This window comes from Phalangium opilio, unplaced genomic scaffold (assembly GCF_054372755.1).
Source record: "Phalangium opilio isolate 3A_F unplaced genomic scaffold, DU_Popi_V2 ptg000048l_1, whole genome shotgun sequence".
NCBI lineage: Eukaryota > Metazoa > Arthropoda > Arachnida > Opiliones > Phalangiidae > Phalangium > Phalangium opilio.
The window spans coordinates 7,317,176-7,340,801 of NW_028324170.1; the positions used below are offsets into that span (position 1 = coordinate 7,317,176).

At 35.5% G+C, this 23,626-nt stretch overlaps 5 protein-coding genes and 1 long non-coding RNA gene across 7 annotated transcripts; 4 read left to right on the top strand and 2 right to left on the bottom strand.

The window, feature by feature from the left end:
• The first annotated feature begins 281 nt into the window (after nucleotides 1-281).
• Nucleotides 282-5,516, top strand: FucT6 (alpha-(1,6)-fucosyltransferase 8). The gene is made up of 8 exons (XM_089839939.1): nucleotides 282-896; nucleotides 962-1,225; nucleotides 1,283-1,397; nucleotides 1,611-1,848; nucleotides 1,925-2,162; nucleotides 2,227-2,409; nucleotides 2,490-2,640; nucleotides 2,712-5,516. The coding sequence occupies exons 1-8, from the start codon at nucleotides 700-702 to the stop codon at nucleotides 3,048-3,050; spliced, it is 1,725 nt and encodes a 574-aa protein (XP_089696065.1). The 5' UTR covers nucleotides 282-699; the 3' UTR covers nucleotides 3,051-5,516.
• A 1,055-nt stretch (nucleotides 5,517-6,571) lies between these two features.
• LOC149674088 (legumain-like) lies at nucleotides 6,572-9,500 on the top strand. The gene is made up of 13 exons (XM_089839945.1): nucleotides 6,572-6,696; nucleotides 6,911-7,174; nucleotides 7,235-7,275; nucleotides 7,369-7,425; nucleotides 7,482-7,563; nucleotides 7,626-7,784; nucleotides 7,850-7,915; nucleotides 7,990-8,059; nucleotides 8,126-8,244; nucleotides 8,646-8,813; nucleotides 8,881-8,997; nucleotides 9,064-9,225; nucleotides 9,298-9,500. The coding sequence occupies exons 2-13, from the start codon at nucleotides 6,989-6,991 to the stop codon at nucleotides 9,421-9,423; spliced, it is 1,353 nt and encodes a 450-aa protein (XP_089696071.1). The 5' UTR covers nucleotides 6,572-6,696; nucleotides 6,911-6,988; the 3' UTR covers nucleotides 9,424-9,500.
• LOC149674089 (uncharacterized) lies at nucleotides 9,480-9,890 on the bottom strand. Its single transcript, XR_016367008.1, has 2 exons — nucleotides 9,816-9,890; nucleotides 9,480-9,737 (listed from the first exon to the last, which is right to left on the bottom strand). It is a non-coding gene; the product is annotated as an uncharacterized LOC149674089 (long non-coding RNA).
• Nucleotides 9,891-10,024: 134 nt separating this feature from the next.
• mIF2 (mitochondrial translation initiation factor 2) lies at nucleotides 10,025-13,844 on the top strand. The gene is made up of 12 exons (XM_089839938.1): nucleotides 10,025-10,542; nucleotides 10,604-10,703; nucleotides 10,768-10,830; nucleotides 10,890-11,013; nucleotides 11,067-11,227; nucleotides 11,300-11,526; nucleotides 11,588-11,677; nucleotides 12,131-12,255; nucleotides 12,323-12,527; nucleotides 12,777-13,311; nucleotides 13,388-13,528; nucleotides 13,588-13,844. The coding sequence occupies exons 1-12, from the start codon at nucleotides 10,357-10,359 to the stop codon at nucleotides 13,758-13,760; spliced, it is 2,130 nt and encodes a 709-aa protein (XP_089696064.1). The 5' UTR covers nucleotides 10,025-10,356; the 3' UTR covers nucleotides 13,761-13,844.
• On the bottom strand, nucleotides 13,683-20,228 carry Sym (symplekin scaffold protein). Of its 2 annotated transcripts, XM_089839934.1 has the most exons (22): nucleotides 19,822-19,909; nucleotides 19,256-19,750; nucleotides 18,917-19,032; nucleotides 18,743-18,865; nucleotides 18,604-18,677; nucleotides 18,318-18,551; nucleotides 18,191-18,248; nucleotides 17,973-18,124; nucleotides 17,640-17,892; nucleotides 16,643-17,068; nucleotides 16,347-16,587; nucleotides 16,192-16,278; nucleotides 15,915-16,116; nucleotides 15,766-15,847; nucleotides 15,518-15,700; nucleotides 15,220-15,456; nucleotides 14,939-15,148; nucleotides 14,778-14,865; nucleotides 14,609-14,713; nucleotides 14,349-14,536; nucleotides 14,041-14,286; nucleotides 13,683-13,978 (listed from the first exon to the last, which is right to left on the bottom strand). In XM_089839934.1, exons 3-22 carry the CDS (start codon nucleotides 19,010-19,012, stop codon nucleotides 13,832-13,834), a joined length of 3,432 nt encoding a protein of 1,143 aa, XP_089696060.1. In that variant the 5' UTR covers nucleotides 19,013-19,032; nucleotides 19,256-19,750; nucleotides 19,822-19,909; the 3' UTR covers nucleotides 13,683-13,831. The 2 variants fall into 2 exon arrangements, with proteins under 2 accessions (XP_089696060.1, XP_089696061.1); XM_089839935.1 differs by lacking the exons at nucleotides 19,256-19,750; nucleotides 19,822-19,909 and adding an exon at nucleotides 20,046-20,228.
• A 1,176-nt stretch (nucleotides 20,229-21,404) lies between these two features.
• On the top strand, nucleotides 21,405-23,626 carry osi (electron transfer flavoprotein regulatory factor orsai). The gene is made up of 2 exons (XM_089839962.1): nucleotides 21,405-21,876; nucleotides 21,964-23,626. The coding sequence occupies exons 1-2, from the start codon at nucleotides 21,826-21,828 to the stop codon at nucleotides 22,171-22,173; spliced, it is 261 nt and encodes an 86-aa protein (XP_089696088.1). The 5' UTR covers nucleotides 21,405-21,825; the 3' UTR covers nucleotides 22,174-23,626.

Sequence of the window (23,626 nt, forward strand, 5' to 3'; positions counted from 1 at the left end):
GGTTATTCGTAAGTTATCGCGTCACGTGACTGAACTTTGTTTTTGCAAGTCATGTTCCCGGCTGAGAAATGAGGCGGGGGAGGGGGGGGGGCATGGAAAATTGTCTACTTCAAAGTTAGCTTGGCCAATTTAAAAATGAAATGCTTTTAACATTCCAAGGTTAAACATTTTAAGTAGCCATGCAATGTCCAGTGTTTTAATTCAAGTGCTTGGGCCACATGTCTGTCTAGCTTAAAAAATCATTATTTCTAAGCCTTGTTGTTCCCGCCATTGTTTAAATTCATGATAAAAGTTAATACCGCCATCTGAGCAGTAGATTAAAAATTTAGCAGGGGAAAAAAATTAAATATTTTCGGAAAACACAAGTTCACAACAGTGACACAGTCAACAACCAAAACCATGGCCAGGCAGCTGCCAAAATGGGGGCACTGTAAATGACACCTATAAAGTGGGTCTATTAAGTACTAGAATTGTTTAAGTGTTATGCTGAATATTTTAATAAATTATTAATAAAAATAAACTTTAAATACGTAATTTTAACCTTTTAATGATAATAAGTTAATAAATGCTATACTTTAACTAGAATTGAATAAATTAGGTAAGCCTTGTTAAAGTTGTCAACCGGAGAACGGAGACTCGCGTGAGTGACAGAAATCGGGAGGCTTCATAGCTGAGTTAATATTTAATTAGGACATCAAAATGAGTTTTAGCATTGGAAAAATCGTACTTGTCCTATTATTAGTATGGTTAGCCGTTATAATTCTTCTTAGCGGGCCCCTCTTTCACGGTAATGAACCGGATGAACAATTATTAGCAAGGTTAACGAGAGCCGTAAATGAGCTTGAAGCTTTAAAACAACAAAATGAGGAGTTACACGCCTTACTGACTTCTTTAAAGTAAGAAAACCACCACTGCTTAAAATATAAATTGAAAATAACATTTATTTTTCACCTTGCAAAAGATCTCCCGCCATGTCAGAGAGTAGGTCCAAAGAAGGTTCGAGAAATGGAGGGGGTGGATCTAGTAAAGAATCTACAAATCTCGGTTCAGTTAGAGAACCATCCTTAGATTTTGAAGAAACGCGACGAAAAATTGATAAAGGGGTTCAAGAATTATGGTATTTCCTAAGATCAGAATTAAAGGGGCTAAATAAAAGTGTTATGGGTAACGCTGAAGTTACAAAAACAATCACTAATATGCTTGAAGATTGTACCGATCATAAAAGGTAGGTTTTTATTTTAAGTAATTAATAATTTACCAAACTTAACTCTATATATTAAAGGATAATTCAACTAGATCTAGAACATCTGAAGGATCTAGATGGTATGAAAGAGTGGAGGGAGAAAGAAATGAAAGAACTAAGTGCCATCATTCAAAACAGAATTTTGCATTTGCAGGTATATTTAAAGGACTAAAGGTGGAATTCCTAAACGTCGGACGCAACGCAATTTAGTACAGGCAAAGGCAGGGAGTCGTGCGCAAAAGGCGGAAGTTTGCGCACGACGCCCTGCCTTTGCCTGTACTAAATTGCGTTGCGTCCAACGTTTATGAATTCACCCTTAATTTTGTTTGTGGTAAATACATTTTCATTCCGATTAAACTTTTTATAGAACCCAAAAGATTGCTCTAAAGCAAAAAAATTAGTTTGTAACCTCAATAAAGGGTGTGGTTATGGTTGCCAATTGCACCATGTTGTATATTGCCTGATAGTCGCTTACGGTACTCAAAGAACTCTAGTATTACACTCCAAAAATTGGAGATACGCCCGAAATGGTTGGGAATCAGTATTCCAACCTTTGAGTGAAACCTGCACTGTTGATTCCGGAACACCCAGAGAAAGTTGGCCTGGTATACTTTAAACATACATATTTTGACAATTTCCCCCCCCCTTGATCCTTACATAAACTCTCCATTTCTTACACAGGATCGGATAAAGTTCAGGTCATTGACCTTCCCATAGTAGATAACGTCAAACCAAAACCAATTTACCTACCTTTGGATATTCCCAAAGACTTGTACGAACGTTTGGTTCGTTTACACGGAAACCCAGGTGCTTGGTGGATTGGTCAATTTGTCCAGTATCTTTTAAGACCGCAAAAAGAACTGAAAGACTTTCTTCATGATTCCGAAAAGAAACTGAACTTTAAAAAACCTATTGTGGGGTAAAAAAAATATCATTAGTTACTGAAACCTATCACATCTTGCAAATTATTTTTATTTTAATAGAATACACGTTAGAAGAACAGATAAAATAGGTACGGAGGCTTCATTCCACGCTTTAAGCGAATACATGGAGTTTGTAGAAGAGTATTACAAAAAGTTGGAGCTTGGTCTGAAAAAAAGTGTAGATGCCAAGAGGGTCTATTTGGCCACTGATGATCCTAATGTATTGGATGAGGCCCGAAAAAAGTAATTAATATTTGCGTTTTGGTTAATGATCGACAAATATTAATTATTGCTTAATTTTAATTATTAATTACATAATTTAGATACCCAGACTATGTTTTTATCGGAGACCCAAACATTGCCAAGAGTGCCTCTGTATCAAATAGATATTCTTCAAGTTCACTCAAGGGAGTCATTTTTGACATTCAAATGTTAGCTCAGTGTGATTATTTAGTTTGCACATTCTCGTCACAGGTAAATATAAGTATAATTAATTATTAATTAATTGTTAATCATCATACTTTTCCCCCCCCCCCCATTAAAAGGTTTGCAGAGTTGCCTATGAAATCATGCAAACAACACACCCAGACGCTTCTAGTTGGTATCAGTCTTTGGATGACGTATTCTATTTTGGGGGTCAAAAGGATCACAATCAAATTGCCGCCTACAATCATCAACCCCGACGTAGCAATGAAATTGAAATGAAAGAGGGGGATATAATTGGTATAGCCGGAAACCATTGGGACGGTTACTCTAAAGGAGTAAACAGACGAACTCACAAATCGGGATTATATCCTTCTTACAAAGTTATTGAAAAAATTGACGCCATAAATTTCCCAGCATATCAAGAGGCCGATAAAGATAGAAAAGAGTCTAATAATTAAATATTAGAAACTAGTAATTAACTCCCTATACCCTTCACCAGAGATTATTAATAATTTTTTTTTAATCACTTTTACTTTACTCTTTTAGCCCTATTTAAAATTTTAAACTTCAATTAGTATTCTAAAAAATTTAAGTTATTTAAAACTTATTAATTACATTAAACTAATTGGCCACAACCTCGAACAGAGATTAATAATTATTAGAATTTCAATTTTATATCCATTTTAATTTTTTTTTTTTTTTTTTCTTAATCTAAAATTTCAATTTAGATTCCAACTCTGCATGCAACTTAATTAATTAATTTCTAATCATAATTTAGGGAACAAATATATAATCATAAGTTTATAAGATATGTTCCATAAGTGTGTCACTTGTTAATGAGAGCTTTTCATGAAGTGACGTAGGTGAAACGTCATAGATTCTTGTAAAGCGACGCGTAGTGATGCCTTGTCAAAGGCTTAGTACAGACTAAAGAGGAGGATGGACTGCAAAACCGAGTGTAGTCAATTCTCACGTCGTTCTCCCTTGAACTAGCTCTCATTAAGCCTCTAACGTTACGAAGTATGGGTAGTGACATACTTATGGAACATATCTTATAAACTTATGATATAATTTATTAGACCAAGGAGATTTTGTAGAACCTCGTTTTCCATACAGGTTTTCCAAAACTGGAAGAGATGGTCTTCTAAGTAAAACCAGTTTTAACGATAAAAATAAAAATAAAATTATCAGGATCCAATTTCCTGGTATTTGCAAATGAGTATAGATAGATGTATTACCATGCAACGTTGGAATTTGCACAGTTTGTGTGTGTGTGTGTATAATATTACAATCGCAATCCTATATTTTAGAAATTAATAAATAATCTTTGTAAATACGATAAAAACTTAAAACTAACAACAAAACACAAAGTATTAGGGATAGAGTGCTGTCAGAAGCGTCGGTGTGACGTCACCCATGCTGTTTTCCCATAAAGAAAAAACGGTAACTATCATGGCCGCCCATTGCTAAAGGCAGACTCCGGACGTTTAACCTTGGATCTGACGTCCGTCACAACTGACAGCACTCTATAGAGTCTATTAATAATTTGGAATTAAAGGAAAAGTTAAGGTAACATAATATTATACCCTAAAAGAACTGCCTTTTTTAAAATATGAAAGGAAAAGTGTTAAAATTTAAAAATAAATAAATTAATTATCTCTTATTACAAAATAATTAGCATTTAATTAGTCTTAAAAACGTGGACTACTGCGACCTCCGCCATTGGTTTAGTGGCGTCTGCTAGCCCGAACTTCTTACCCCCCCCCCCTCTTAGTCTCAGCCCGTGAGAATCCAACCAATCCCATATGGGTAAGTGGTTTGGTTTAGCAGACGCCACTAAAGCAATGGCGGATGGCGCGGCAGTCCTCGTTTTTCAGACTAATTAAATACTAATTATTTTGTAATAAAGAAAAACAATTAACATACTGCGCCATCCGCCATTGGTTTAGTGGCGTCTGCTAGCCCGAACTTCTTACCCCCCCCCCTCTTAGTCTCAGCCCGTGAGAATCCAACCAATCTCATATGGGTAAGTGGTTTGGTTTAGCAGACGCCACTAAAGCAATGGCGGATGGCGCGATAGTCCTCGTTTTTCAGACTAATTAAATACTAATTATTTTGTAATAAAGAAAAACAATTAACATACTGCGCCATAAGCCATTGGTTTAGTGGCGTCTGCTAGCCCGAACTTCTTACCCCCCCCCCCTCTCTCTCAGCCCTTGAGAATCCAACCAATCCCATATGGGTAAGTGGTTCGATTTAGCAGACGCCACTAAAGCAATGGCGGATGGCGCGGTAGTCCTCGTTTTTCAGACTAATTAAATACTAATTATTTTGTAATAAAGAATATTTTGTTTTTAATATTTTTTCTTTCAGGCCATTCTTCTATGGTATAATGTAATCTTACCTAAACTTTTCCTTTAATAATAGATTAGTTATGAAAAGATTGCAATAAATGATAAAGGGTAAGCTTAATGAAAATAAATATAAGATTTTATTACACTAGCCCTTTATATTTATAATAATCAAAATTGACTTGTATTATAACTTGTAAATAATGTATTATTTAATTTGCAAGGGAAAGACCAGTATACATTGGTAAATTAATTTGCAATTTGGTTACTTGTTGAAATATGAAGGAATGATTTAACTAAATACTAGGGATTATTTTCTAGTCATTCGCCTGAAAATGTGTTAGTGTTTATAGTTTAATTAAATGAATTAGGTCAAAAAAAAAACATTAATGCCAATTCGTAATTTATGATAATTCAGTCTCAATCCACAATGAAATCCTACATTCACTGCAGTATTACGGTATCAATATTTATCATTTATAGCTTCAAACACTCGCTGTTAAAAAGAAGGGCATTTTCATCTTGTACTCGGTTAAATATTTCTGTTTTAATAAAAAAAAAAATCTAAAAATATATTTTTTCATTTTCTATGTTTCGTTTTTCTTCTATATTAATTAATTGTTATAGAAATATGAATTGCGTTTTCAGATATTGCTTAATTTAATCTCCGAAGAAATTTCTTCCAAAACTACAATAACAGGGTTCATACGAAATTTCCAAAGCCAATTTCCCTGATATTTCCAGGTTTTCCAGAGTACTTCTTATAAATTTCCAGGTGCATTTTTTACATTGGAGGAGTGTTATAATTTCAAATAGGGTAACCAGACTATACCTAAAATATGTTTACCATTCTTTGTTAGGTTATAATAGACAGGACCAAAATACAGAATTCCATACACAGAAGAAATATATTTCTCTCCACTGAGACAACTAACATCGAATTTTTCGTGCACCAAATTAGATTATGGGTCCCACTGAAGTGTATTTGTTTCACTTTATTTTATTTCCCTGATTTTTTGGAAAAATAATTAATTTTCCCTGATTTTTCGAAGAAATTTTCATTTTCCCTGATATTTCCCTGATTTTTTTCCTCTACACCAATTTCCCTGATATTTCCAGGTTTTCCCTGTTTTCCATGTTCGTATGAACCCTGAATAACACATTTATATTAATTATCGTGACACGTTTCTCTTACCTAGAAACTAATTAAATCAAGGTAAAAGCTAGTTTGATTTAAGTTTGTCAAAGTTTTTGTTTATCACTTAATTTTTTTGTCAGAATAATTTTCTTATTGAAAAGGAGGGGCGCATGACCTTTTATTCTAGGAAATCAAGAACTTTAGATAATAATTTCAATTGTGTCTAGGATAATAATTGTTTCACGAGGATGATACGCGCGTGACCCCACATTGTGACTTGGCTATTCTTACAAATATCTATATAATCAGAAGTATATAATACTTCTCTTCGAGAGAAGTGTACCACAAAGCGGGGTAAGCGTAACGTCACTCTTCCCAACATCGAAACATTTAGAGCAAGGTTACTAAACCGAATCACATACACGAGAAATAGTTCCCTCATCATTACTCTATTGGCGTTTAAATATTTGGCAAGACGCGCTTGTGCATTTTGTCCCACGTCAAGACGAGGTTTGTGGGATGATTGCTGGGGATTTAGTCCCAAACAATTATAGAATTCACCTTACGGTGCGATGCCCATTTGAAGTTTGATGAGCGGGAAAGCAAACTTAAAGGGTGAGCCTGGGAAGAATGACGTTACATAACTGAAATATTAAGAGGATACAGAGTGTCATCCTTCTTCTATTATCCCCTTCTGATATAATTTATATTTTCCACCTCTCCATCCCTATTTTGAATGTTAGGCAAACGCTTACTAAGTGGCTTTACTATCAGTTACTGTAACCTAACTCGAGATAAGATAAATCACCTCGAATTTATTCAATCTTAGGAGTATAAAACCATCTAAAATCGAATCAACAAATCAGTTAACGCGTCTCTCGAGCGGGGAAACTAAACCACTTCAAATATGAACTCGACAATCAAAATATTCGTTTTGGCACTGTGTTGTTTATCAGCGCTCGCTTTGCCCGAAGATTTTTTAAAGCAAGTTTACGCTCAACAACGAGAGAATAACAATGTAGCGGCGAACGATACCAAAATATGGGCGGTTTTAGTAGCTGGTTCCAACTACTGGTACAATTACAGGCATCAGGTAATCATTTTTAACTATGAAATCTTAAGCCGTTTTTACTCAATCGCGATTGATATTTAGGCTGATATCTGTCATTCTTATCAAATTCTTCATCAACACGGGTACGTATTATTATAAATTTGATTTGTGAACTAGTAGAAGTATAGAAATCAATGTAAAAACGTCATAATTTGGCATTAATATTTATCTGATAGAATCCCCGATGAGCAAATTATCGTTTTGATGTATGACGATTTGGCCCAAAATGCGGAGTAAGTTCTATTTAGAAAACTATTAGATTAGAAAACTAACGACTACAGTTTTTCAGGAACCCAACCCCTGGTATTGTCATCAACCACCCAAAAGGAAAGGATGTGTACAAAGGTGTTCTTAAGGATTACACCAAAGAAGTTAGCAGAAATTTCAAAATTTTTCGCTTAAATTTGATAACTAATCCATCTTGGATTCCTAGGACGTAACCCCGCAAAACTTTATCAAAGTATTGAAAGGTGACGCTGCTGGTTTGAAAGGAGTTGGAAGTGGTCGAGTACTTAAGAGTGGACCAAACGACAATGTTTTCGTTTACTTTGCCGATCATGGTGCTCCTGGCATTCTCGGATTCCCAAGTGATGTGAGTAACCCTGACAATTAACGCCCCAAACCATTTAACTTTATCTAATATCGTAATCTTTACAGGAACTTAGCGCCAAAGATCTGAACGACGCGATCACTTACATGCATAAGAATAAAATGTACAAAAAGGTATAATTGTTTTTGTACCATTAACGCGCCATTGCCCATTTGTTATCAAGCAATATTAAAATTTAATCTTTTAGATGGTCATTTACATTGAAGCTTGCGAATCTGGTTCTCTCTTTGAAAATCTATTACCCAAAAATATCAATGGTAAGAACTAACATTCAATAGCCAGATCAACTCTAACTGAAAATTTTCCCCCATCTTCTATTGTAGTATTTGCTACCACCGCTTCCAATGGCGATGAATCATCCTACGCTTGTTATTATGACGATGCGAGAGAAACTTATCTGGGAGATGTGTACAGTGTCAACTGGATGGAAGATTCCGATAAGGTTTTCAGATTTGTACCAGCAAGAAGTTATATCTAGTATCTCAGAGAGAAGGTATAAATTCGCCAGATTTCCAGCTTTATCTCCAGTCCAAACGTAGCCTGTCCGGAGTCAATCCCCGTCTCTAAATTACAACCAGCATCTCATTGGTTCTTGAAAACTCACGTCAGCGCGACGACGCGAGTGACGAAAATTAGTCATATTTTCCGACTGAGGAGAGGCGAAATAGCCCGGCGACTCCTTTTACGTCCCCCCTTGTATTTTGAAAGGGGGACTGGGACTATGGACTGGCGCGAATACAAAGGCATCTTATACCTTCTCTCTGAGATACTGATATAACTTCTTGGTACCAGTTATTGTTTTGATGATAAAATAAACTCAAGCGATTCTCACGGTGATAACAGGAAAACCTTCAATCGGAAACACTTCAAAAACAATTCCAAATTGTTCGAAAGGAGACAAACACCAGTCACGTTCAAGAATTTGGAGATTTGAGCATCGGAAAATTGCATGTCAGCGAATTCCAGGGTCAAAAGTCAGCTGCCAATGTCTTCGTCCCACCCAAAGTTGAAGTAAAGAATTACGTACAAAGTACAAGGTGTTCAGACAGGAGATTAACATTCTTCACTCTTAAATTAGAAAGATGTTGTTCCTAGCCAAGATGTACCACTGGCTATTCTTCAACACAAGTTTCTCCGTGCTAAGACTACCCAAGAAAAGTTATCGTTGCAAAAACAAATCAAAAAGATGATCAGGGTATTTTACTCATTTTGTCAAAAACTAAAAAGGAGTCCTAACTTTCATTTGGGTTTGATTCACTAGAATCGAGTTTTCCTGACCAACAAGGTGGTTGAAATCCTAAGCTATGCCACAGGTGGATCGAACCACGCTCATTTATTGCAAAAACGACACACTTTGACCGATTTTGACTGCTATGACGAAGCCCGACAATATTTTGCTCAAGAATGTTTCAGCCTTTCTAAGGTAGGAAACTATTTGATAGTTGCTAAGAATTTCGTACTAAAAGAATTTTTATGAACTTCCTCTGAAATACAGAACCAGTTCGCTCTACGTCAACTGTATACATTGGTGAACATGTGTGAGGACAAAATTCCAATTGCAACGATCAAAGAAGCGATGGATGAAGTTTGTGTGCATCCACCAGTGTATGGTATTATCTAAACATGTCTCTGAATTGTAATTTTTAGACCCAATGTGAAACAAATAAAAATAAAGTATTTTTATAGCAATTCATTTAATTTTCGTGATCTATCATTTTCATATTCAGTTTGAGCAAAGCCTAAATTTAACTATATTTTGGGGTAAAAACCTATCAAATTTAGTAAAATTTTGGAAAAGGCGGAAATTTACTCAGTTAATAACAAAAACAGGCGCTCATTTCGCCGCTCATTCAATTTGGAGCCCATTGTTATCATTGTGACATTGATTCAGAATTTTAGATTAAGCTATGGTTTTACGACAATCGTTTTCCATATCTATTATAAAAAACAGAAACAATAAAAATTAAAACTTACTTTTACTTATGATGATCCTTTCGCCGTTTCAGCTCTTACTTGACAAATTGTACGTTAAACCACGTGGTTAAACAGAAACTAGCGTCACTCACTCTGGCCCCCTGCCCACCTTGCGCCCGATTTTTAGCAGACAATGCATCAGGGATATTTATCCTAGGATGAGTCAGAAACTTTGGGTCCTCGCCGGAGTCGCGGAGCGCTCCCAAGGAGCAATAAAAGTGGTAGTAGTAGTTTCCAGCTTCGTCAAAGACTGTTTTTGAAGAATAGGATCTCCTAGTTTTATTCCTCCATGGGAGCGCTCCGCGAGGACCCAAAGGAAAACGCTATAAGCTTTCCAAAATTCAAATATATTGGGTCTTCAATAGGTTACAAGTTTCTAGTAAATAGACCAATCACGGAGCTCTATTTACGTAAATATAAGCTCCGTGGACCAATGAAAAGGTTTGTTTCCAAGTTGAGTGTCGGCTGCTTAAAGTACACGTGCTTGGAAGCCGGGTCCGCCCGTAATCGTAATTTGTAAACAAACCTAATAAAACTGAAACAAAATTTTCTCAAAAGCAATTAAAAAAACTTATTTATAATGTTAAAAGTGCCGCTTCTTATTCACAATTTTAGAAATAGCTTTAAATTGTTTAGAAAGTTAATTATTCCAAAAAATGCAAGGTGCATGGATTGCCAAACATTAACCTTTCCAACTTCGAGCCACTTATTCGTATGTAAAAGACAGATATCTATTTCGAATGTTAAATTTATGGTCAAGAAAAAGGTATATAACAAAACCGAACTTTTAACTTATTGACATACAATCAAACTATTAACTTTTGTAGACAAAAATTTTCGACAAAATTAAACCCAAAGAAAAGACAGTCAAAGTTTGGCATAGTATGACAGTTGCAGATCTTGCTAAATCTTGTAATCGAAGCTTAGGTATTATACTTAAAATCCATCATATTTATTTACTCCGAATGGTAATTGAATTTGGTCATTTCAGATGATGTATTTGAAGCCATGATATATGTAAATAATACAGAAAGATATGACGAAAAAAATTCTAGTACGAGTAAACCTAAATGGATATGCTCAAAATTATCTTTTAACACAATTCATCCACAGAACTCGACAACTTAAACATTATTCACGAAATAGTGAAAAAATTAGGTTACCGGTGTCAAATAATTAAGTCACCGGGTTCTGAAAAGTCTACTGACAGTCAAACCAACAAAGATGCAGTGAAAAGGTATAAATAAATGTCTTCAAATAAGGCTATATTGACCCTCACAAAAATCACAGACCACCAGCAGATTCAAAAGAAATGGTCAAACGCTCGCCGGTAGTTACTATAATGGGTCATGTAGATCATGGTAAAACTACCTTATTAGATTCTTTACGCAAAACCTCAGTTGTTAAAGAAGAATTTGGTGGAATAACGCAACATATTGGAGCTTTTTCTGGTAACAATTACCGCTGAAAAGGGTCAACTACTTAATGTATAAGTTAAAACATTAGTTAAATTATAATTCCAGTTAAACTTCCAAGTGGAAGCTCTATAACTTTTTTAGACACCCCAGGCCACGCTGCCTTCTCTGCTATGAGATCCAGAGGCGCACACGCTACGGATATTGTAGTTTTAGTTGTAGCAGCTGATGACGGAGTGATGGAACAAACTGTAGAATCAATTAAATTTGCTAATGATGCCAAAGTTCCAATTATAGTAGCAATAAACAAGATTGATAAACCTAAAATTGATATAGTATGTTTTATTTTTATATTTGAATAAAAGAGATTGGTACTAAATTTCCAGTTTTGGGTAGGAACATACAAAGAAAGGTTTAATAGCAAATGGAGTTCAACTTGAAGATATGGGAGGCGAAGTTCAAGCTGTTGAAATATCAGCTGCTACAGTAATTTTTTGTTTAAAGGAAAATTTTAGATAACATAACATTATACCTTAAAAGAATGGCCTTTTTCTAAGTATAAAAGATATAATATTAAAAAGAAAATAAATGATCTCTTATTGCAAATTAATTAGCATTTAATTAGTCTTAAAAACAGGGACTACTGCGCCATCCGCCATTGCTTTAGTGGCGTCTGCTAACCAGAACCTCTTACCCCTATGGGATTGGTTGAATTCTCACAGGCTGAGAGAGGTGTGGGGTAAGAGGTTCGATTTAGCAGACGCCACTAAGTCAATGGCGGCGCAGATAAATTAAATGCAAATTATTTTGTAATAAGAGATCTTTTCAATATTTTTCCTTTTATATTTCGAAAAAGGTATAATATGTTATGTTACCTCAACTTTTCCTTTAATTATTAAGGGTTTGCCGCTTAATCAATTACTATTAAAAAATCTATAGGGCAAAAATCTACCTCAACTTCTTGAATCTATCTTAACTTTGGCGGAAGTTTTAGAAATAAAGGCTGATCCCAAAGGTTTGGTTGAAGGCGTGGTTTTAGAATCAAAGATGGATAAAGGAAGAGGGTAAACATTATCGGACTCAAATTAACGCTAGAGAGAGACGATTAAACAAAACGATATTATGTTAAAGGAAAATGGCCACAATATTAGTTCAACGCGGAACGTTACAGAGGGGAAACTTCATAGTTGCTGGATTGGCTTGGGGAAAAGTTAGATCAATGTTTGACGAATGGGGGAAACCCTTACAAAGTGTTTCACCTGGAATGCCCGCCCAAGTTATTGGCTGGAAAGAATTACCCGCAGCTGGTGATATTTTGCTGGAAGTGGAGAACGAAGTAATTATATTTTAAACCAAATTTTCATTTTGGAAATAAGTTAAACCAATCCCGTGGGGGTAAGAGGTTCGGGTTAGCAGACGCCACTAAAGCAATGGCGGATGGCGCGGTCCGGTAGTCCACGTTTTTAAGACTTAATTAAATGCTAATTATTTTGTAATAAGAAATAATTTATTTTTTCTTTTATATTTAGAAAAAGGCCGTTCTTTTAAGGTATAATGTTATGTTATCTGACTTTTCCTTTAATAGAAACGAGTGAAAGAGGTGATAGATTATCGTCAAGAAAAAGAAATGGAAGAGAAACAAAAAGCGGATCTCCCTGAAATTCAAAAAAGGCTGGAAGAACATTTAATAACTTATAAAGCTGATTTAGAAGAAAGGAAATCGATTGGAAGATTAAGACGTAAAAAGAGAATAATACATAGACCAAAAGAAATAGTTGAAAGTGACCACCCGAAGCTGGAGATTGTTATCAAAGGGGATGTTGATGGTTCTGTAGAAGCTATTATGGATATCATAGATACCTATCATTCGCACGATGCTTGCGAATTGGATATAATTTACTACGGGGTGGGAGAAGTCACGGAAACCGACATTGAGTTGGCTGAGACATTTAATGGTATCGTGTACGCATTCAATGTTCGCGTTTCCACATCAATATTAAAATTAGCGGAGGATAAGAAAGTGGAAATTAAAGATTTTAACGTAATTTATAAACTAATCGATAGTCTTAAAGAGGATATTAGCAACAAATTACCACCTTTAGATAAAGAAGAAGTATTAGGTTAGTAATTAACTCTAGTAACATTCGTTAGTATTTAATAATTAACCTCTAAATAAAATTAAATTTTTTTGAAAAGGTGAAGCCAATGTTCTCCAAGAATTTATCGTAACGGAGGGTAAAAAGAAAGTACCAGTAGCGGGTTGTCGTTGTACTAAAGGTATTTTAAAGCGTAATGCCTTATTTCGTCTAATACGCGGTGATGAAATTATTCACGAAGGTAAGGTAATCAAGGTTAAAGTTTTTAGAGTAATTTAACTAAATTACTCGAATTTTTAGGTCCATTAGAATCAATGAGACACATTAAAAACGAAGTGGAATCAATCAAGAAAGAGGTAGAATGCGGATTAAGACTTAGAGATCAAAACATCAGATTCCAAAACAACGATACTTTAATATGTTACGAGATAGTTCAAGTCGATCAAAAAACCGACTGGGATCCTGGCTTTTAAATATTTAATACGAAAATATATAGAAAGCAATGCAATATTGTACAGTATGCTAATTAAAAAATAAACAAAACTTATGTCTCTTCACGAGACTCTTCCATTATTGTTTCCAATGGCAAGTCCTGACCTGATGGAATGGCTTCCACCGTTTCTGGCATCCCAATAACGCTAATACGAGTTACGGGTAAACCAGTTACGGGGATTTCTTGCTTTATATTATGCTTTAAAGTAAAAACTCCATTAATTGATAAAAAAAAAAGTTCATTAAAACGGCAAAACTTACATCAGTTCCTGGTTTAATATCAACGGAAGCGTGAAGCAATTCCATGATTGCTTGGTTAATATGCGCTCTTTGGTGTTCGGTAAAAGTATTAACGTGTAGGTACAATGGTTCTTTAAGCTCGGGGCAAACGTCAAAAACGTTCTTTAACTGGGCAGCCGGTAGCTGAAGTAAGACTTGAAAGGATTGAGGTTTCGTTCTTTGACAACATTTTATGAAGCCTTCCCATACTTTTTTCTGCTTCCAAACCTTAAGTAAATGTCACATTAAGTTTGTTTCGTTTTAACAAAGAGTCTTTCTTGGGTACAAACTTGTTTTAGAATAAGACGTTGTAGGATGTTCATAACGAAACCAATCAAACGCGGGTAAAGGGAGAGTGATTGAATGACAGTTCTCATAAGGAGGGTAGGTAAAGGCGTATGGTCCATTAGTTGCTGCATTACAACTGCCAAAACTTCTTGAGTGTAGATGTTTTTCTCGGAAAAACACATTGATGTTGCTGAAAACCGTTGAAATGAGTGGTTTTTAATTTTCTTTAGTTGTTGTTCTGTCGAGAGCAATATTTATTTACCCTTAATAATGGTTTTCATATCGCATTTTGATGGATCAATATTATGCAACGCTACAAGTAATTCCGCCGGAGTTAATGGACTAGTAAAATTTGTTCCAGACTCAACTGAAATAAAACATTTCATTAAACCTTAAGAAACCGGTAATCGAGGGCACCACCTCGATCTTACCATGAGTTCCTAGCAACCTATTAAAAACTTCCTTAACTACAATTGGGTTTAATTTGATTAATTTTGGCAACGCAGCTACCACCTCTTTCTGTAGAGAAAAAAATGTTTTAGATCAATGATAATTAAAAATAAAAACCCTTGAAATAATTGAGTTAATATACCCTAGTTAGACCATTAAGAACTGGGATCAAAAATCTAACATCAGGAACTCTCTTATGATATAAATCGCGAACTCTCGAAACAAGTTCAGCAGAGGGTGGCGCTTTATCAGTCAAAATATGAATGATACGCGTCACGAGTGTTTCCGCTCCTTTAGGGCAATTTTCTACTAGTAATAACAACTCAGGAGAGCTCATACCCATACCTTTCACCTAAGTAATTAAAAAAGTTGACGCTCAAAACGACGTAAAATAATTTGGTTAATCTGTAACGGCAAATTTACAGGCGCTTCAAGAACTCTCAATATCGTTCTTTTAAAATCGGCTACAGTTCCCACGTAAACGCTGGCTAAATCGTGTATCAGCTTGTGATTTAACGGAAGAAGTGAAAGATATAATTGTAGGCAAATTTTGGTGTGTTCTTCCTGCCAAGTGTCCGGTACCGCGTCATTCTTGTTAGGGAATAAATCAGCGGGGGGACTTGGTTCTAATAGGTATTTTAACGTCTTCAAGGCAAATGTCTAAAAGAAAATTCAATTATTATTCATAAGAGCCCTCCCAAAATCCGTATGGGCTTATTACTTCAATTAAGGGTCTCAAATCTCCTCTTTCGTGCAACTGTTTAACAACTTTAACAGCTTGATTACGAATTTCTACCCTTTCATTTAACCCCAAATCCAAAAGTATGCAAAGATAGAGTAGTTGTTTAGGTGGCCTTTTCTCGATCAAGGCCTTGACGATAAATAACCCTTGACTAACTGAATTCTAAGAGAATTAACGCGAGAATATTATTAAGTTATCAACTACTAACACACTCGCGATTAACAAACCTCTTCTTGGCAATATGAAGTTAAAATTTCCACCGCACTTTCAGTAACACACGGAACTTCCAAAAAGAATCTTGTAAGGAGTCTGCGTGAAACAATTTCAAAAGACTGTTGTTTTTCTTTTTCCCTTAAAAAGTTTACCGAAATCTTACAAATCTTTTTCTTTGTGATCAGTTTTCTGCACAATTCTTAATAAAATCCCCATAAGACAATTTTCATAATGTTCTAAAGTTGTTTTGCCAAATAAGGCTGACATTTGGTTAAAACATTGATAGGTGGCGTACTCTTCATATAACCAAGCAAATGCTAATTCTGATCTGTTACGCAGATCCTCGAAAATGAAATTCTGTAACACTAAAAATAAAAGGGGGTTTAAAAATATTAGGATTATTTTGCTTAAGAAAAAAAAAAAAAAAAAAAAGAACCCACTCTCGGCAATTTCTCCACGAAACTGCGTCGCTAAACCTGACAGAATTTTAATACGATGTTGGGAAACTCCGCCCAATGTTGCCACACCTTTAAAAACAATGATTTCGACTAAAATTTAACAAAAAGAAAGTGGTAGTAAATAATAAACTACTAACGTTCAGCATTCATAATGCGTTTCACATTCATGACAACCATCTTCGTCGCTTGTTCTTCCGGAATTGGCTTGGTTATTTCTGATAAATTCAGCTGTTTCAATCTCTTTTTGGCTGAAACGTGAGTTCCAGTTGGTAATAATAAAACCGGCGCTTTTTCCTTTTTCTTTTCAAATCCCAATTTTCCCCCTACAAGAGTTTTAATTGTATGACGAGATGAAGCTTCCTCCTCAGCAGTTGCTTCCTAAAGTTAAATTAACGTAAGAATAAGAACCACTCAAAATAACTTCTAAACAAACCTCGTGGGCTTTACTCATCTGCTCAACTCCTACTCCTAAACCGCTAGCGGTTAATTGAGTAGCGATAAGTCGCGCTAAATGCTTAATTTGAGTATCAGTGCCAGCAACGGCAATGGGTGTATAAGAGGATTGAAACTGAGGTGGCATTTGTTCGGGCAATGACAACATAGAGACTAAAACTAAGTCCGTGACATTAAGTGGATTTAATTTGGTCCTGAGATCTTCAGCCGTTATGTCAATGGCTGTATTAGGGTTAACTGGAGGAGCTTTAGACGGTTCCGCCTTCTTAGGAGGTGAATCTTCATCTTTTTCATCGTCAACATCCGCAATAGGTTCCAATTTGCTTCTTTTTAAAGATGTACTCGCATCATCAGTTTGACGAGTTCTTTTACGAATTTCTTCCGGTTTTGGAAGATATTTGTTTATCTGTAAATTTATTTTAAAATGTTAATTAAAGGGGGGGTGAAGTAGAAAATCAAGTGATTTTTTATCGATTCTTCTACTAATTACAAGACCAGTCTGCATAGTGAAACATTCAGGAAATACAGATTCCGAATGATTTTAAAATTCAAATTAGGTTCAGATTTTAAGGATAATTTTAAACAAGGTCCTCCGACCAATCGCGTAATGCCTTGCCTTTTTATTAACAAATTTCTCGTGGCACGCTCCATGTCTCGCGCCACAATTATCACGTCGCGCGCGAATTTTATCAAATCTGGTGATAAATTTCATTCAACACGTAACATGCCACGAGAATTTTGTTAACAAAAAGGCAGGGCGTTACGCGATTGGTCGGAGGACCTTCTTTAAAATTATCCTTAAAATCTGAACCTAATTTGAATTTTAAAATCATTCGCAATTGGTATTTCCTGAATGTTTCACTATGCAGACTGGTCTTATAATTAGTAGAAAAATCGATAAAAAATCACTTGATTTTCTACTTCACCCTCCCTTTAAAAGCTCTCGATAAGCTTCTTATCATTTTGTAAATTAATACCTCTTGCGGTGTGGCTCCTAAATCGACCAAAAGTGTTTGAATTCTTGAGTGATGATCGACAGATGACGGGTGTTTAATTAGAGAAATGAGCTGCACTTTTAAATGCTTTCTAACACTGGTGACTTGGGATTTAGCTAATGTTGGGGGTAAATTGGCATGAAGGGCTTCGAGAGCTTGTATGACTTTAGATAAAAATTCAGAGCGGTTTTTGGCTATAAAGGTTAATGACTGCATACATGCCATTAAATTTACACTGTAAATAATAATTATAAATCATCCATGACAATTAGCATTAATTACTCTAAAAAAAATTAACAACTTCAATTAAAATACCTAGAAATATGAGGAGTTCCATGGAATATAACGAGTGAATCAAACAATCTTCTAGCATCTTCTTCAAGTTTACGTGGCTTTGCAATTTTTAATGTTAAAGGAACATCATCCAAAGCAAATTCATTATCAGTTTTTTTGGGACTATCGCCATCCTATAATAGAGACAAACACTATTAAATTTAATTAACTAGAAATTAACTAATGATTTATTATTATACATTAAATGTTTGCAGAATAACTAGCATTTCAATAAACTTGATAGTATGAGTTCTTATCCTGAAAATTTATATATTTGAATAAAAGTTTTATAATTATTTTGGGGGCTAGTGTTATTGGAATGTTTACCCATCATTATCGCTGTCTAAAAGGGCCACAATACGTTCCTTAATTTGTACCATATAAGCCCAAACACTTTCCATTATATCATCAATAGTTTTAGCCAAACTCAGCCATTTTAATGTCACTTTATATAAATGAGTCGCGGCTTGAATTATTCTTTTTTGAACCGCTGGAGATTCGTCATCCAACATCATGTTTAAATTTGCTATTACTTTCTGTAGAAGTTCGGGATCTTTTTTGCTATAGAAGTTACGTTAGCTTGGCAAAACAATTTTGATTGAAACCATCTTACCAAGCTTCCTCAATGAAGCCAACCACGCATTTTCGGATTTCAACAGATTTATCGTGTTGAAAGGCAAGCATTTCCTGCAATGAGTTATATTATTTCTCAAACTATTCTTGTAAAAAACGAAAAATTCTCAATTAGTTACATCAAGGAAGTTATCTAGAAGATTTGGTTCTTTATGGACTATTAACTCTTGCACTTGTTTTAAATTTGCAGCTTTAACAGTGTCTTTGGTTGCGAGAGAAGCTTGATTTATCAGTTCCACAACCTATTTTTATCAATTTAGTAAAACTGCCGATGCTAATTAAGAAATATTCACCTTTTCATAGGTAGATTTTGGATCTACTCCTTCCTCATCTAAGAAAAACTGCGCTGCCGTACTTCTACGGCATTCTTCAGCATCTTTACTAGCCATGGTTACTTTATTTAATTATACTGAAAATTAACGCATATAATAAATCTTACAATGTACCCAGGCCATAAACAAAACACAACAGTCAACAACAATATTTATGTTTAACCAAGGCTTAAGTAATGTTCTTTACAGTAATATAGGGTTTTAAAATATATACATTATATAATTTCTATAGATTAGACAGTTACACACAAAAAATTAGGCCGATTAGATATTCATAAAAATTGTCAATTAAATGTTTACTTTAATAATGATTTAATATCGCCGGCGCGGTGGTCGGCGGGCTAACAGTTTGATCTAACTTTTGAACTCACAAGCTCACGATTCACGACACAATTAGACAAACACAAATGTAATAAGAAAACTAGCGAATAGCGATCAATACGTAATATTTACGTATTTAGATTTTAGATTAAAAAATTTTCGAAAAATATAATTTTTTGTCGATTTTCATTGGCTCAGGGCTGCCAGCAATCTGCCAACATGGAGCAGTATTGCTGGAGATAGAGAAAAATTAAATACAATCTTATAGTAGCAACTCCAGGAAAAATAACTCCATGGAACTTGAAGCAGGGATAATTGGGGAGGAATGAGGATTGTTATGTGCTGGACAGTGCTGCCTCGTGGTCTGTACTTTAAGTAGGCCATGTAGCAGACCCCAGGTGGCGTTGATGACCGACTTAAAAATCGATTTTCATTTCCCAATTAGCTGCACTACTTTAATTGCTTGATTTTTATCTAAATTTACAAAATGTCTTTTTCTACCGAATTTCATAATAAAAATCAAAAAACTTATTAAAAAATATTACGCAAATCAACCACCGCCCACCGGCCGGATTTGAGCCCGGGCCACTGGTTCCCGCTAGAGGCGCTGTTTCTCACACGTTAACTTTAATTCTGCAACGATAATGCCGCAGCCATAAACCGAAGAACAACACCATTACTTTCAGGTCGGGAGAGTAGCGAACTCCTGTAAGCCAAGCTTCATGGCGACTGAGAATGAAGGAATACGACACATGTCGGCGATCCCTACCATAAAGGTGCCGACTGCCCCGTGTCCGCCGGAGGTGACTTGACCCCAAAACCCCTTCCGTCACCTCCCAAGTAAACTTCACTTCTTCTACTTCGCCCGAGATTGTTTCTACAACCGGGACATCAAGGCGGTTATATAGTATACTATACAACCTTCTTGTGGGCAGTCCAGTCATGGGCGCTCTCCTCTTCTTTTGGAGCGAAATGAGCGTTTTGAGAGGAGAGACTTTATACTATTGTGAGTGGAGGGTGACTGGGACGGAGTGGTAGGCCTTTAAGTAAACAATAGGGAAGAAAATGAGTGCAACGTTTTAATATCATGAAACATTGGAGTGAACCTCTTGGCCAATTCGAAATTTTAAAAGAGCGCGAGTTTTTACGGGCGGTTTAAAAGGGGGTGAGTTTGAAAATCATACGTTTAGCAATGGCTCGTGAGTGTGAGAGGTGAGTGAGACGAAAAATATTTTGGGAGAGTGGGTTCTCTCCTTTAAGCTACGCTTTTGGAGAGGAGAGAAAATCAAAGCTTAGGTTAGGTTAGGTTAGGTTAGGTTAGCTTAGCTTAGCTTAGCTTAGCTTAGGTTAGGTTAGCTTAGGTTAGGTTAGCTTAGCTTAGGTTAGCTTAGCTTAGCTTAGGTTAGCTTTGGTTAGCTTAGGTTAGCTCAGGTTAGCTTAGCTTAGGTTAGCTTAGCTTAGCTTAGGTTAGGTTAGCTTGGGTTAGCTTAGGTTAGCTTAGGTTAGCTTAGGTTAGCTTAGGTTAGCTTAGGTTAGCTTAGCTTAGCTTAGGTTAGCTTAGGTTAGCTTTGGTTAGCTTAGCTTTGGTTAGCTTAGGTTAGCTCAGGTTAGCTTAGCTTAGCTTAGGTTAGCTTAGCTTAGCTTAGGTTAGCTTAGCTTAGCTTAGGTTAGGTTAGCTTGGGTTAGCTTAGGTTAGCTTAGGTTAGCTTAGCTTAGCTTAGCTTAGCTTAGGTTAGCTTAGCTTAGCTTAGGTTAGCTTAGGTTAGCTTAGCTTAGGTTAGCTTAGCTTAGCTTAGGTTAGCTTAGCTTAGCTTAGCTTAGCTTAGCTTAGCTTAGCTTAGCTTAGCTTAGGTTTGGTTAGGTTGGAAAAGGTGGCAAATTATTGGCACTCTGATGTTTTCCACACTGTTTTTGACCTTGTTCACCTATACTGCAAAATTTTCGTTTTTGGTTTTTTTTTTGGAAATTTGAAAAAAGCGGGGGCTATTTTAGATCTAAATTTATTTGACTAAAATTTCCCGCCATTTTGAAATTTGACCTTTACAAGGACAAATCACAGAGGGCATTTACCATTTTGCGATGTCGCTGCGTCCAGTTACGTTAACTAAACATACCCATATTCGGTTTTTCTAGGAAAATGTTTGTTTCTGTTTACTTCCGTGAACACACGTTTAGGTCCCAGACATTTCGTCTGCTACACCACGGTACGCAGCGTGAGTCACGTCGTCACTCTTGTTGGGTTTAGTTCTTGCTTACGAAAATGCGTGTGTCTGACCCATTTTTGACCGCAATTGTTGAAAGGTAAATATTACTTGTAAGTAATTGCGTGCTCTTAGATTTCGTAACGCGCGTGTTATAAAACTGTCAGTTTCTTGTCGATAAAATTCGTTTCGGGGAATAGGGAGCACTTTGAATTTGAGTGGACAGGCCTAGCCCCCTCAGTGACTTAGTAGAAAACTAGAAATAGGCGTGCAAATATTCTAAATTCTGATTAATACTTCAAAAAAATTTAAGATAAGATAGATTTAAAATCGTGCATAAATTCAACCATGTCAGGACTTCCTTCCTACCGAAGCAGGGTCATTCATTTGTACAAAAATGTAAGTCCAAGACTGATGAGGGTTCTCATTTTTTTTTTTGTTTATGAGAAACCATGCATCATATCGTCCATAAAACCTTTCTTGCAGCTTTTATTTTTGGGAAAGGATTACCCAAAAGGTTACGATTATTTCCGTGACAGATTAAAAACAGCTTTCATGAAAAATAAGGATGTGAAAGACCCTGCTCAGCTTGAAATGTTGTTAGTTCGTGGTAACTACATTATTAAGGAGCTGGAAGCTCTTTACATGCTCAAAAAATATCGTACTCTCAAAAAACGTTACTATTCGGACCATTAAACATAGAAAGACATGCCATTAAAGATCTCCAAACCATTATCTTGTTTGTTATTCCCGCAAACAGCAATTTCTTTTGAAAGAAGTGACTCTTAATAGTACAAAAAAAGTCTTAACAGTACCGAGTTATAATTTTATTGATTTGTTGCATTATTATTTTGAGTATTTTCAATATCTTGGTAATATTTACGAGTTTAAAATAATTTTCTATACACTGTCACTATTGTAATCCATGACCTGGAAATGTTCCGAATTCGTTAAATTTTGGTGAGGGACATATTTTCATGTAATAATTTCAATTTTTTTCAGCATATTTCTCTAGTAATTTTTTACGTAAATTATTTTTTTAAAACTGTCAATGTTTTAAACTGACAGAAGATAAGCAATCAATCAATGAATGAGCTTAGTAGACTTAATTTACAGGCTAATAATACAATCCCTCTTTAATTAAGAACCTGTAATAAAAGGGGTTAAAATAAATTTCAATATGAGATGTGATACTGATGCCTGCCGCTTTTAAAATGAATGAATGAATGAAAGTGTTTTAAAACAATGCTATTAATATGAAAAATAAAAATTCGTTGCCATAAGTTTTAGTTAAACAGTGGTCTTCAGAATTCTTAAATTGAAAGTTTTTAGTTACCACCTAGAACCAAAAGTAAATAGATATAAAAACAAAAAGTACACTTCATTAACAATTCCCTGCCTTGGCTCTATACCATGTGTAAACTGAGCCCGCCTATAGAAACTAACCAATCAGGGAAGAGCTTTTAGACGTCATAGGTTTATAGCATGGATGAAGGATGCGCGTGAAAAACATTCGACGCTCTACAGGATGTGCAACTCCCTATACTAAAAAGTAGACAAGTCGATACTAGCGCCGCCTGGCTACCAGCACTGGAAACCCTCGCGGGAAAAATAAAAAATACTGGACATAAGAAAAAACCCGTCTGTTTTGCTTCTAGCAGACGACTCTAAGTAAAAAAATTACGGTAGCGCGGTGTTTTTTTCTTATGTCAAGTATTTTTTATTTTTCCCGCGAGGGTTTCCAGCGCTGGTAGCCAGGCGGCGCTAGTATCGACTTGTCTACTTTTTAGTATAGAGAGTTGCACATCCTGTAGAGCGTCGAATGTTTTTCACGCGCATCCTTCATCCATGTTTATAGTACATGATGTTGGTGGACCAAACTTAGTTTTTTGACCGACATCAATCTGGCTGAATGGTATTTTCAACTAAGTGTACTTTTTGTTTTTATATCTATATACTTTTGGTAAAACTAACAATTTGAGATCCTAGAATATAAAGTTTAGAAAAACTGTACAACTAAATATATTGAAAATATGAAAAGCCATGCCTGAAATTGTTATCAGGCTACAAAATGTAATGTTGATTATGATAATTCATGTTTTATATTCAATATATTAATAAATAAATAAAACTAAAACAAAAACAAAAA